Source organism: Typopeltis vanoorti, chromosome 4 (genome assembly GCF_054136105.1).
Source record: "Typopeltis vanoorti isolate ZY-2024b chromosome 4, IOZ_Tvanoo_1.0, whole genome shotgun sequence".
Classification (NCBI taxonomy): Eukaryota; Metazoa; Arthropoda; class Arachnida; order Uropygi; family Thelyphonidae; genus Typopeltis; species Typopeltis vanoorti.
The window spans coordinates 55,637,216-55,652,706 of NC_143552.1; the positions used below are offsets into that span (position 1 = coordinate 55,637,216).

The window sequence follows — 15,491 nt, forward strand, 5'->3', positions numbered from 1 at the left end:
TGCCTGAACCTGTGAGGCCATATATATCAATATATTGATACCCCATATATATCAATGGCAGCATGCACAACATCCAATGGAAATGCTGCCAGTGCTCATTCCGAATCCACCTTCAGGCTGAAGATGCTGGGGTGTCATTTCTTGCAGTCTACTCTCTCTCTCTCTCTCTCTCTCTCTCCAGCTAGAATTTGAAGTCCATTGGATTCATGATTGGGACTTCCAGGTGGCCAATCAGATGGTAATATGTGATCGTCACATTCGCCTCCAAACACCGTTGTGTGGTTCTTGCCTTTTTTTGCAGGGATTGCGGTGTTGGAAGGTCCACTACCTATCATGAAACAAGTGTTGTTCAGGAGATGCACCATAGGTTCCAGCACAGTGTCTTGATACACTTTGGAAGAAATTTTGAATTTTGACCCCTTTCTTGCAGAAATGCAACTTTGATACCCCACTCCCTTAATATATCATCCCCCCCCACCACCACCAAACCACCACTGACATGGGATGATGACCTCTGAATCCTGGGTGCTATGGCACATGCTGTATGACCATGGCATATACCCAATCATTTTAGTGGTTAAACAGCTCTTCAATGGTGAAAATCTTCTCATCCATGAAGAGGATACAGCCATATATATCTGTGTCTGTTGTTTGCATATCGCCAGAGAAGTGCCCATGATTTTATCACCCTCTGCCACATAAATTCTGGTGTCAGGAAGTGTTCAGTAGAACAATGATAGGTTCTCACCCCAAGTCATCAGTTAGTACACATGACATCGTTCTCTGCAAAATGTTCATCTCTATCTCGCAGCATCATGCGTCTTCTATATTATTATACTGGCTAATAGTCCAATACACAAACATCCTATTGATCCTGAGCGTTTTGCATGCTGAAAATAACAGGTGGCTGCATTCCAACTTTGTGAAGTGCTATTACAGCTACATGGGTCTCATAATTTTCCCACTGCATGTTAAAGCACACAGCTAGACAATTCTCTCTACTGATAAACATGCAAATATTGGCTGTGCACAGTGCCGCTAACAGAACCAGGCTCGCATAATTCTGTATGCAGTCTGGAGTGTGTGGAAGTTGTAACAGTATTTATTGCAAGACTGTGTAAATGAAGATTGCCTGGACAGACAACATATTACTAGGTAGTATATTATGGTATTCTCCTGAAAACTGAGTAAAGGTATAGTAAGTGAGGACTAGCTTTTATTCCTAGTGGACAGTAGGTGAATGGAATGGAATGGAATGAAAAAATCATAGGTATATTAACACTAAATGATAAAGATATATGTATATATATATAACCAGCATTCCAGAATCTCACTTACTTCCTGATGATTCCTGGAATTCCATGAAGGTCACATGGTAATAATACTTATTAAAATTAAACAAATCATATTGTATACTATATGATAATTATATTTTTTAAAAAATTGTTTGAAGTCAAAATTTTAAGCAGTGCTCTGCAGTATAATTTTTTATAAGCAATTTGAATAACTGTAACTCTATACAATTTTATCAAAGGAAAACAACACACTTACAGAGACAAGAGGGTTGGTGACCACTCCAAAGTCCTGTATTCAAACATGTTCTAAAGGGCTGACCTTGCACCAAATGACCAGGGATGCATCGATACTGGACTGTTGAACCAATCTTGAAGGACTCTGCTGTTGTTTGATCATTTCCACTGTAAACTGCGGTGGCATTTGTAGGAACTTCAGGTGGTTCGCAGCGGAGTTCTAGACATAAACCAAACTATGCTTACTTGGGGAATTACAAAGAAAGCCAGAAGCAATGATGCAAGATCAACAACAACAACAACAGAAAAAAAAGACACTTTTTTTGAAGTTTATATATTTATTCTAATTAAACCATGAATAGTTCTTATTTTTAAGGCAGATTGTAATATCTTTCAAAAATATTTGATATTTAAGTGATCAATAAATAATTTACTCTGTTCCCATATTTTCATATTGTTTAAAGAATGACTTTGCATATTACAAGATCAGAAACGTGCTAGAAAATCTACAAAAAATTCTGTTGTGTGTATTAATTTGAAACCAACCAAGCAACTTGTCAAAACCTTGAACAAAAATATGATTTACTTTAAGGTGATTTGAACTAATTCATTCCATAATATCACTACAAAAAAAAGCGAATAAGGAAAGACTTTGCATATTACAAGATAAACGTTTCCTGGTATCCTACCTTTTAGAATGCCACAGATCATGAAATTGTTTCAGACCTAAGGTCTGAAATATATTTTGAATAAATATATTTGAATATATTTGAATTGGGATATGCAAAAAAACTGTGTGGAAAGAAAGAAAGGCTATTTTCTTTGTCAGAAAGATATTCAACCAAGTTGAAGCCAGGCTCCACTGAGTTTACAATTTACAAACATTTTGTAATTTACAAACTTTAAATTCAATACTAAGCAAACTATCACTGAAACATTATTCTGTTATTGAAATCGGATTAAAATTCCATTATCTTTGGAGTCAGCCAAAGATAATAGATTTCAAAATGCTATATCAACTTCACTGATTGCCACAATATTTACAGAGAAACACCACAATGCTAATCAAGTGGTATGAGATGATGTAGTCTAGCACTGTAACCAGTTCTAGATTTACAGTAGAAGTTTTTAAACTGTGGCAGAATAATCCCCTTCACCAAAAGCTCTTTCAATATGACAAGTAGAAGAAAGAATAATTATTAAAAGATAATGTTAGTTAATGATGATAGATTGGTAACCAATGCAGAGAATATAGTTGAAGAATTCAATAAACAGTTTGTTATTTCATCCTTGTAAAGGTAACATCGTCAGAAGATTGTGTGGAGGATAAGGTGGAGTAGAAATTAATAATAAGTGAGCAGGAGTTATATTAGGAATTAAATAAGCTTGAGGTTAATAAGGTAGAAGGACTTCATGATATATCACTATGAACTGCATTAAAATTGTTGGTGGGAGTCGCTTGGAGAAACTGCTGCAGGAAGGTAGAAAAGTGAGTACAGAGAATGAATTAGATCAAGTGGGAAGTGATGTGGAAGAGCAGGAGAGTAAGACAGGAGAGATGGAAGAGGTGGTTATGAATGAGGAAGTGAGTGGCATGAGTATGTAAATGAGAGAATGGGTGTGCAAGAGGAACAGGGAAACGAGGAGGTTCAGGGTGGACAGGGTGGACAGGGGTACACAGTGTGAGAAAGGTGGATGCTCCAAGAGGATGTGAGTGCATGTGTAGACAGAAAAGGAATGGAATGATCTGGGATCAAGAGGAAACAGCTGGAATTGAAAAGGGTTCTAAAATGAAGAAGCAGAAAGGGAAATGGCTCCAGTTGAGCATAGAGAGATCACATCAAATGAGTGTATCAGTGGAACTAGCTGTAGATCCAGAAATGAGCTGTTGTGTTTGTATACAAATGCTAGAAGTGTAAGAAACAAGGCAGATGAAACGGTTGCAATAATTGAGTCTGTTCACCCAAAAATTGTTGGATGAACAGTGACACATGTTCAGATGTGACACAGTGGAATAAGTGACACATGGTTAGATGAGGACGACATACTGACAGGAATAGAGATGGAAGGAGATGGAAGGAGTGTAATGATACTGGAGTGTTTTGTGAGGATAGAAGGGATAAAAAGGGAGGGGGAGTGCTATTGATGATAGAGAAACAGTTATCTCCATACAAAGTAGAGATGCAAGAGGGAAATAGTGCCAGTGGTTTTGAGGCAATATTGTGTGAGATAGAGGTGAATGGAATGAAATACTTGTTTGGATGTTGTTATAGATCAGGTAATGTGGATGGTAGTGATAATGAAATGTATGATCAAATTAGCCAAGAAAACAAGTATTCTTGTTTAAATTAGTATTCTTAAATATGCTACTTCATAAAAAGAAAAGAGTGATCATTAGGGGCAATTTTAATTATGGTAATATAGACTGGAATGATGAGATAGCATCTGGAAGTAAAGAAAATGAGTTTCTTGAGTTTTTGAGGGATAATTACCTCAGACAGTATGTAGCAGAGGGCATGTGAGTATTGAGGGTCTTGGATTTGGTCATCTCATCAGAGGATGTAATTATAAATGAGGTGTCAAATCACCTGCCAATTGGTGAGAGTGACCATGAAATGATTATCTGGGTGGTTACCAGCAGTGTGAGGACCTCTGTGAGAAAAGGTATGTGGAACTATGGGGGGGGGGTGATTATGAAGAGATCAGGAAACAGCTTGCAGGTGTAGCATGGAATGAGGAGTTAGCTGGAAAAGAGATCAGTGAAGCATGGGAGAGTTTCAAAAACTATCTAGTAGATACAATGTCTAAATATATTCCAAGGGTGAGAAGGTTATATAAGGTGTGAAATGGATGAATAAAGAGATTAGGAATGCAATACAGAGAAAAAAGGGCATTATGGAGGCAGCATAAGAGAAGTAGAAATAACTAATTCCATGAGGATTACAAAAACTAGGCAAGGCGGGTGACTTGGTTGTTGAGAATAGCTAAAGTGGGGTATGAACAGCAGTTAGCTAATGAAGCCAAAAAAGAATCCTAAAGAGTTCTTTCAATATGTAACCAGCAAAAGAAAGAATGATTATGGAAGGATGACACTGATTGGAGAAAATGATATAAAGACATTGTTGCGGACGTGGTGGAGATACTTAATGAGCAGTTCATAAAGGTCTTTCAAGCTTGTGAATGTGACTTCATGGAGAGATTGAGAGCAGTTGATGATGGGGAGGAGAGACTGACTGTAAGTGAGCAAGACGTGTATGGGGAGATGAGCAAACAAGATGTTAATAAGGCTGTGGGACTTGATAATATATCACCATGTATTCTGAAGGGATGTGCCACAGAGTTGACACCAGCCTTGACATATTTTTTTAATACAAATCTAGCACCGAGTCAAGTTCCTAAGGAGTGGAAGGAGGGCAAGATTGTGCCACTTCATAAAGGGGTGATAGAACTCAAGCATCAAACTATAGGCCTATCTGCATGTGTCAGTGTTGTGGTTAAGTTGTTGGAGAAGCTTGTGAAAACTAGGATCCAGAATTAGGTTGACAACAATGGTATTATCTTTGATGGACAGCATGGATTTGCTAAAGTGAGGTCATGTTTTAGTAATCTACTTACTTATTACAATAAGGTGACTGCTTTTTTGGACAGAGGAGAAGGATACACAGTAATATGCTTAGATTTTGCAAAGGCTTTTGATAGAGTACTGCATGATAAGTTGATAGTCAGACTAGAGCAGATAAGGTTGGATATTAGATTGGTTCATTGGATTGCAGACTGGCTATCTGATAGGTATCAACAAGTTGCGTATGGGGGGAGCAATATCCAGGAAAAGGAAAGTCACTAGTGATGTGCCTCAGGGGTCTGTTTTAGGGCCATTACTGTTTAAATTGTATATTAATGATATTGGTGAAGATTTGGATGGAGATATTCAGTTGTTTTGCAGATGATGCAAAATTGGGATGAACCATGAAGAGTAGAGAAGATGTTGTGGCCTTACAAGAAGACTTGAATGAATTGAGTGATTGGGCATGGGGATGCGAGTTCAATGTTGCAAAATGTAAGGTTTTAAAATTTGAGGATATATTGTCAGAGGTGGAGGAAATAAGAGATTTGGGGGTGATAGTGGATAAGGATCTGAAATTTAGGGGACACATAGCCAAAATTGTGACGACAACACAAAGGCTTCTGGGAATGATGAGGAGGACACTGACTTGTAGAAGTAGGGAGATTCTTGTTTCATTGTATAAGGCTTTGATTAGGCCACACATGGACTATTGTGCCAGATTTGGTCACCTGGTTTTCAGAAAGACGAAGAGATGTTGGAAAGGGTTCAAAGGCAACTGACTAAGGTAGTTTCTAACCTGTGGAATGTCGAGTATGAGGAAAGATTTAGAAGATGCAATTTGCAGAGTCTAGTGGACAGGACAAGAGTAAGGGTTGTTATAGGATCAATGCTGGAGAGGTTCTGCAGAAAATAGTGAGAGATCAGGGGAGAACCAGAGGTCATCCCTGGAAACTGTATAAAGAGGATGTGAGCAGGGGAGTGAGAAGCATGTTTTTTTCATGCAGAGTTGTGAATGATTGGAATGACTTGCCTGAGAGTGTGGTGTCTGCAGAGAATTTGAGTGTGTTTAAAGCACAGTATGATGAGCTGTGTGTATGATAAAAGTACCTCCCAGATGAGTCTTTGACTCCATTGGGTCTTAGGTAAGAATAATAATAATAATGTCTTGAAGGAATGCTCTAGGGATTCAAAGCACCTTTTGCATATCTGTTTAACATGAGTCTTGCAAAATGGCAAGTCCCAACGGAATGGAAGATAGGAAAAATTGTTCTGCTTCACAAAAAATAGAATTAAGACTACTAAGTCTACAGATTATAGGCCAATCTGTGTGTTTGGATTTGTGTTAAGGTGTTAGAGAAGTTGGTGAAGACTAGGATTCAGAAATGATCTGATAACAGCAATATTCTTCATGATGATCAACGTGGGTTTGTTAGGGGGGGAGGGGGAGGTCATGCTTTAGCAATCTGCTTTATGTATTACAACAATGTGACAAATTCACTGGATAAAGAAGATGCATATACATTTGTATACTTGGATTTTTCAAAGGCCTTTGATAGATTACTGCATGACAAACTAGTAACTAAACTGAATGGATGGAAATGAATAACAGACTAGTGAGTTGGATAAGTAATTGGCTGTCATATAGATATCAACAAATTGTGTGTGGGCGAGTGGTATCTCAAAAGAGACAGGTTACTAGCAGAGTAACAGAGTTCTTCTGTCTTGGAGCCCTTATTATTTAACTTGTATATTAATGATACTGGAGGCTTAACTGGAGATATGCATTTGCCAATGATGTAAAGTTAGAAAGAACTTTGAGGAGGAGAGCAGTTGTGTGGCCTTGCAGGAGGATCTCAGTAGACTATGTGAGTGGGTAAATGAGTAGAGCTATCAGTTTAATGTTGCAAAGTGCAAGGTCCTGAAATTTAGTAAGCAACGTTGGGATGCAAATTTTTGAAGAAAGTAGAAGAGATGAAAGATCTGGCGTGATGGTAGATGGACTTAAGTTTAAAGGGCACACTGCTAAATTTATAAGAGTATCACAATGAATTATGGCAATAATGAGGAAGACATTGACATGCAGAAGCAAAGAAGTGATAGTTCCCTTGTATAAGGCTTTGATCAAGCCACACAAGGATTACAGTGTGCACATTTAGTCACCTGGTTTTCGAGGGAATGAAGATATATTGGAGAGGGTCCAGAGAACTTTTACTAAACCAGTGTCAGGTCTATGGAATGTCAGAAATGAGGAGAGATTGAGGGAATGCAAGTTGCAGAGCCTTGTGAATAGAAGAACGAGAGGAGATATGACTGAGACATAAGCTGGTGATGTTGTTACCAGATTAATGTGGAGGAGATTATTTATAAAGTAGAGGGAGACAAGGGTAGAATGAGAGGCCATCCCAAGGAGTCAGTCATATCTCCTCTCGTTCTTCTATTCACAAGGCTCTGCAACTTGCATATAAGGAGGATGTGAGAAGCAGGTTCTTTGCATGGAAAGTGATTGGTAAATCGAAATGCATTACCTGAGAGTGGTGATTGAGGAAATTGTGAATGGGTTTAAGTTCAATAAGGCATAGTTCAATGATCTTTTTGCATGAGTGTATCCTGGTGTGATGAGTCTTTTGACTCCATGAAGGTCTGAAGTTAATAATAATAATAAAATCAAAGTTTCAGCTAAAGATTACAATACAGCAGACAATGCACAAGGGAAAACACAATGTGCATGCACACACATATGGCAACTGCTAAAAACATTTCCAATTATATATGACAGTTGATTCTCGTAGACAGGCTTATACGTTGGTTATGCATTATTAAAACACTTAAGGAATAGAACAACGTAGTTAAGGATATAAATTAAATTAAACTTTAATAAATAATAAATATTTTCCGATATTTCAGCAACGTCACGTTGCCATTTTCTAAAGGAACTTACAAAAAAGTTACGTGCACGTAGGCACTACAACACAGAAACTGGGAATGAAGAGATGAAGCTATTGTTCTCCTAACAGTCCTGATGGTGCCCTCTAGCGGGCTAAGTAGGTGTTCTTGGCCGTTGGGCTGAAGGTCTGCAGATGTAGGCCTCCCAAATTTGGGGCAGTCGCATACAACCAAATTTGTTGAGGTTTGGAGAATTTCTTAGGGCTGAGGCTGATTCCATAAAGAGTCTTTCAAATTTGTATTTGCTACGGTGTATCACTGCAGCTTTCTTCCACCGTATTCTGTGGCGTGTATCCAGAGCATGGTCCGCAAGCCCAGAATGACTGTATTTGTGAAAACGGATGTAGTCCTTGTGTTCCGAAATTCTCATATTCGCTGTCCTGCCTGTTTGGCCAAAGTAAGACAGTTTACAACTGCAAGGGACCTGGTAAACACCAGGTAGGTCTAGGGGAAGTGGTTGGTCTTTAGTGGAGCGGATAAGGGATGCCAATTTTCTGTAAGGTTTGTAAAAGGAGGTCAGGTCATGTTTTTTTAAGATTTTGGTAATCTTTTCCAAGGTGCCTCGGATGTAGGGAATGGTGACGGATTTAGAGTAATCCTTGTTGTGTGTGTGTGTGTGGGGGGGGGATCTGTGGTTTGTAGGTTCTAATATTTTTTGGATTTTTTTTGGGGGGTAGCCATTGGCTGAGAAAGTGTTGAGGATGTGATTTAGTTCAGTGTTTAGGGCCAAGTCATTTGAACAGATTAGTTTAGCCCTGTTGTATAGTGTTTTCACTACTCCATATTGTTGTGAGGGGGGGGGGAGTTGTTGGTGAATGTATCTGCCTGTATGGGTGGGTTTTCTGTAAACTGAGAAAACCAAGGATCCATTAGGCTGGCGGGTGACTAGTGTGTCTAGGAAAGGGAGGCTGTTGTTTTCCTCTTTTTCCAGAGTGCATTTGATTCTGGGGTGTTGGTTGTTTAAGTGTGTTAAGAGGGAGAGAAGTGTTTCAGAGCCATGTGGCCAAATAGCGAACACATCATCAATGTAGCAAAGCCATATGGTTGGTTTTTGTGGGGCAGAGGCTAAGGCTTTTTCTTCAAAGGTCTCCATAAAGAAATTGGCCAAGGGTGGGGAGAGTGGTGAACCCATGGCTGTCCCCTCTATTTGTTTGTAGAATTTTCCCTGCCAAACGAAATAGCCTGAAATAGCCTCAGCCCTAAGAAATTCTCCAAACCTCAACAAATTTGGTTGTATGCGACTGCCCCAAATTTGGGAGGCCTACATCTGCAGACCTTCAGCCCAACGGCCAAGAACACCTACTTAGCCCGCTAGAGGGCACCATCAGGACTGTTAGGAGAACAATAGCTTCATCTCTTCATTCCCAGTTTCTGTGTTGTAGTGCCTACGTGCACGTAACTTTTTTGTAAGTTCCTTTAGAAAATGGCAACGTGACGTTGCCGAAATATCGGAAAATATTTATTATTTATTAAAGTTTAATTTAATTTATATCCTTAACTACGTTGTTCTATTCCTTAAGTGTTTTAATAATAAATAATAATATATATGACAGTGGTTCCCAACCTGTAGTGGTTCCCAACAACAAACTCCCAGGGGATCTTGGTAACATATGAGGAGCTCTGCAAGAGATTTATTTTTGAGAACAAATATTTTACATTATGAACAGCCTTGATGTACTACTACTATAGACTGTACAGACTAACAAGGTATTGTGGTATCTTGATGTATATTCTGCATACGCTACATATCAGTGTATCTTTATCATTTACTGATAAAACGCATTTTCTATCTTTCTGTTGTACAGACGGGAGCATACTGAACCTCAAACAACATCAACCTTCACACTAACTAAAAATCAATGTTGTTTTTAATTTATTGTAACTACATATTAAAAAAAAGTTTTTTTTGTTACTATACATTCTTTTTTCATAAGACTTCCTCTATTTTCTAGTACACCTGGTACTGGATGGGATGCAAAAACATAAGCCATAATTTAAGATAAAATTAATCAACTTCAATCCTCCTCCACAGGGATCCATAATTTTCAAATTGAAATAGAGTCCTTTGCTTTCAAAAGGTTGAGAATTGCTGATATATGCCATTTAATGTATACATTACTGTCAATAGTATCTAGGATAAGCTTCTTCTGATTTATTTATTTATTTATTTATTCGTATGCATGAACAACAAAACATGCAGTACAATACACTGCCATTTTAAAAACATATACAATTAAAAGTCATTTTAAAAACCAATAAATTTAAAAGGTTACATCCATATTGGTCAAATAGTTCAGAGCTTCGGGTGTAGCACTTAAAAAGTCCAATTTGTCTCCTGAATATGCTTTAAGAGATTTAGAGCATATTCAGGAGAGATTTAGAGCATAACATTGGGTCACAATTTGTCTTTGAGCTCCACAATCACAATGTGGGGATGGTCGTTTACCCCATTTAAAAAGCATGTTGACACATACACCATGACCAATTCGTATTCTATTAAGCTGAGTCCAGGATTTTTGTGGGAGGTATGAGCAAGCATCAAAACTTTCTTGTAATTTGTTGAGAGAAAATTTTGTGATATCATCTGTCTGGCTCTCGAACTGTTCTTGCCACTTTTGCTTCAGGTCCAAGTTAGATTGTAGTAATAGTTGGGCTAATTGTACTGGCGGATGTCTCAATCGTTGTACACTTAAGTCTGGGAGATCTAAGCGTATTGGTAGGGCTGTGTTCTCCAAGATTTTCTTATACTCCTGTAAGAGAGATTTAGTCCTGCACAGACTTGGTGGAACAATGTTGCTAAGATCTGGAAGCCATTGTGTGGGCATTGATTTAATTGTGCCAGAAATCAGTCTCATTGTATTATTTAACTGGTTATCAACAAGTTTAACATGTATGCTATTTAGCCACACACTGGTGAGCAATATTCAGCAACAGAGAAAACTAGACCAAGAGCTGTAATCTGTAGATTATCAGCTGTTGCTCCCCATGTCGCGCCTATTAGTTTCTGTATGTTGTTACGGGTTCTTAACTTAGCAGGAACGTTTGTTAGGTGTTGCTTGTAAGAGAGCGTGCGGTCCAAGTTACACCCAAGTACTTTGGAAACTTATTGTGTCATAGTAAACATTCTTCAAAGCAGATATGCAAAGTGACATCTGGCATGTGATTATTAAGGTGAAAGCTTGATACTTTTTTTTTCGTCTGGATTGAGCTGGAGCCTCAATTTTTTGTAATATTCACATATTGTTTTCAGATCTTTTGTAAGACCTCCTCAGCCTGATTCATGTATTTATGTCGAATGGTAATTACAGTGTCATCAGCATAACAGAACTTGCATGAGATGATAGTGGGCAAGTCATAAGTGTATAGGTTATAAAATAAGGGCACCAATACTGACCCTTGTGGAAGACCATTATTAAGTTTTTGTTGTCAGGACATTTTATTTCCTAATATAACTTGAAAGAAACGTTCTGTGAGCATGGATGAAATTAAATGCGCAGCCATTTACACGGGACAATGCTAAGAAATTTGAATATAAGACCTTCATGCCATACTCTATCATAGGCTGCTGTTAGGTCCAAGTAGACAGCTAATGTTTTTTCTTGCTTCTGGAAGCCAGCTTTTATGTATAATGTTAAAGTGAGCACTTGATCACAGCAACCATGTTTTTCTCTAAAACCAGCTTGTTCAATCCTGACATGCTGCATGATTGGTATGGACAATCTGTTGTACAGGAGGCGTTCTAACATTTTATAGGTGCAACTCAATGTATAAGGCCCTGATCAAGGCCTTATACATTGTAGGCAGAACCTCTTTATTTCTACAAGTTAAGTCCTCTACATCATTGCCATAATCTGATATGATGTCTTCACAACTTGTGCAATGTCTCTACCCAGTGGGCAATCTAAATACATCCAGTACAAATCTTCAGGATTCCCTGACTAAATTGAATAATTGCTGTAATAAAATGACAAAGACAGTGAAAATAGACAGACAGTGAAAATATCGCACCCTGAATGGAGAACTATCCTTCCTTCCTAATTTATGCTTATGCAGAAGTTTGAAGCATATTTGATGGAATAGGTTCGTTAATCCTTATTCCTGAGAACCTATAGAACAAGTAAAAAATTTTCAGCTATTTAGGCACAATTTTTAGTGAAGATGGCAAACTAAATATGGAAATAGACAACAGAATTAGCAAAGCTGGTATATAGTAGGAAGTCAACTGAATAAATTTATATGAAATAAAGGAGAAATTAGGGAAAACACTAAACTAGCTATATGCAAGACAGTGTTCAAACTAATTTTAACTTATGGATCTGAGAGGTAGGTTAAAAATAAAACACTTGATCAAAGACTGGAAACCACAGATATGAGAGTTCCGAGAAAGATTAGGGAAGTGAACAAATGGTATCAATGGCAGTATCATATCAAAAATGAGGATATTAAGAAAGAAATTGCCACTGTTAGCATTCAGGAATGAGTTAGCAGAGCTAATTTCAGGATAGCAGGAAAAAGACCCAGGGGAAGACCAAGATGTAGGTGGATTGATATGGTAAAAAAGTGCCTTAGAAGGCAGAAATATGAGGTCTGATAATATTGCAGTCTTGACAGATAACAGATTAATTTAGAAGAAAATTGTTGATAGGAAGCTAGTAATGATGTAATTTTTTCAATATAGTGTCAGGAAGTTGATGATGCTGATGATAGAGAGTCTGTATATACCAAATTGCTACAGTATTGAAATGAGGATTTTTGTTTGGTTTCTGATGAAAAGCAGTATAAAACATCTGCCAGACCAATGAAACCTTCCAAGCAAAAAGTATTAGTAAAAGGTGAGCATGCTCCCAAGCAGAGTTCATATCTGTTTTAAATGGTGCAAAAAATTAAAAAAAGAAATAAAAATAAAAAATAATAATAATAATCCAGCTTCACTGCTGATGGTCATAATTCTTATAAGTGCTCTGTTCAATAATATCCAATTTCACTGATCCACTAATATCCAATCCCATCTGCTCTAGTTTAACTGTCAACTTATCATGCAGTAATCTATCAAAAGCCTTTGCAAAATCTGAGTATACTACTGTGTATTCCTCTCATCTATCCAAGGAAGCTATCACCTTATTGTAATAACTAAGTAGATTACTAAAACATGAGCACCTTTAGCAAATCCATGCTGTCCATCAAAGATAATACCATTGCTGTCAACCCAATTCTGGATCCTAGTTCTCACCAGCTTCTCCAACAACTTAACCACAACACCTGACACACAGATAAGCCTATAATTTGATGCTCTTTTATGAAGCAGCACAATCTTGCTCTCCTTCTGCTCCTTTGGAACTCGACCCAGTGCAAGACTCATATTATATGTCAAGGCAGATGTCAACTCCCTGGCACATTCCTTCAGAATAATGATAATATATTATCAAGTCCAACAGCCTTATTAACATTAAGCTTGCTGAATTCCCCATACACCTCTTGCTCACTTACAGTCAATCTCTCCTCACTATCAGCAACTGCTCTCAGTCTCTCCATGATGTCACATTCACAAGATTGAAAGACCTTTATGAACTGTTCATTAAGTATCTCCACTATATCTTCAAAGCAGTTGTCCTTATACCATTTTCTCCAATCAGTGTCATCCTTCCATTATCATTCTTTTTTTTTTTTTTTTGCTGGCCACATATCGAAAGAACTCCCTAGGATTATATATAAGTAAAGTGGATATTAGATCCAGCATTATTTCAAGGCTGAATGTAGAAACTATTAAATTTCATAAAAATAAGTTGACCAGAGAGCTTACGGAAATACACTCACCAGCATTCATGAGTTGCTTTAGCGTGGATCACTTAGAAAATATGGGCTCTGCCCAAGTGTCTATATATTCGCTTTCTATTAGTCCATTATGATAAGCTTTCACTGGCCTGACAGCTGTTTTGAAATGGTTGGTTCTCCTCAGAGACTAGGCAGATACTTAAGTAAATCCCTCACTAAAAATTAGGCGATCCCCTGGACCACTCCCTATGAGTGACCAAAAGCTTGTCCAACTCAGTGTTGGTTCCACTCAGTGACAAGCTCACCCTGTCACTGAGCAGAACCACTCATATTCCAGGGAAAAGCATCAACTGACAAAGACCTACACGGGCTATGCCAGAAAACACTTTCCCCGGAGACTCAAGTTGCTCTCTCAAGGCATAATCTATAATTTCCCCAAAATCTTAAGCCCCCCCCCCCTCCCCTCACCGGGAGCTAGACTTAGAAGAAACCTTAAGAGAGCAAAAACTCTCGTACTTGAAATGTTGGATAGGTGCATTTTTTGTAAGAGAACTCTTGTTTGGTGCATATAAAAGTATTTACTAAAATAAAGAGCCAAAAGGCTTCAGTTTGGTGATGCAAAATTATATAAGTAAAGTGGATATTAGATCCAGCATTATTTCAAAGCCAAATGTGGAAACGTGGAAACTATGAAGGTTTCATAAAAATATGCATTGACTGACAATTCACTTATGAAAAATACGCCTCTTCGACATTTCAAGTTACTTAGTACTGAACGAGTGTTTTAGGCCAGCCTTATCAAACTGGACTAATAGAAAGCAAATATATAGACTCTTGGGTGGCACCTATGTTTTCTAAGTGGTCTGTGCTAAGGCAACTCATGAATGCCGGTGGGTGTATTCCCTTAAGCTCTCTGGTCAACTTATTTTTACGAAATTTTCATAGTTTCTACATTCGGCCTTGAAATAATGCTGAATCTAATATCCACTTTACTTATATAATTTTGAATTGCTGACTGAAGCCTTTTGGCTCTTTATTTGAGTAAATACTCTTTAGGATTCTTTTTAGCTTCATTAGCTAACTACTGCTCATTCTTTACTTTGCGACCCTTACCAACCAAGTCACCCTCCTAGCTTGGTCTTCGTAATCCTCATGGAATTGGTTATTGCTGCTTCTCTTATGTTGCCTATATAATGTCTTTTTTTATCTGTATCACATGCCTAATCTCTTCATTCATCCATTTCACACCTACTTATATAACCTTCTGACCCTTGGAATACATTTAGACATTGCTTCTACTAGATAGTTCTTGAATATCCCCAAGCTGCATTGATCTCTTTTCCAGTTAACTCCTCATTCCATGCTACACCTGCAAGCTGTCTTCTGAGCTTCTCATAATCACAAGTCTTGTAGTTCTACATTTACCCTTTTCTCACAGAAGTCCTCACACTGCTGGCAACCACCCAGGTAATCACTTCATGGTCACTCTCATCAACCTGAGGTTGATTTGACACCTCATTTATAATTACACTCTCTGATGAGATGATCAAATCCAAGACCTACAGTCCTTGTGTGCCCTCTGTTACATACTGCCTGAGGTAGTTGTCCCTCAAAAACTCAAGAAACTCATGTTCCTTACTTCCAGTTGCTACCTCATCATCCCAATCGATATTGCCATAATT

At 38.0% G+C, this 15,491-nt stretch overlaps 1 protein-coding gene across 1 annotated transcript in view; it reads right to left on the bottom strand.

Moving 5' to 3' along the window:
- The window catches only part of LOC150107321 (E-selectin-like), a 280,274-nt gene that overhangs the window by 93,986 nt on the left and 170,797 nt on the right, over positions 1-15,491 (bottom strand). The window contains exon 15 of the mRNA XM_090391789.1: positions 1,552-1,749. Coding sequence (XP_090247915.1) covers positions 1,552-1,749 — 198 coding nt within the window. The remainder of the gene's footprint in view (positions 1-1,551; positions 1,750-15,491) is intronic.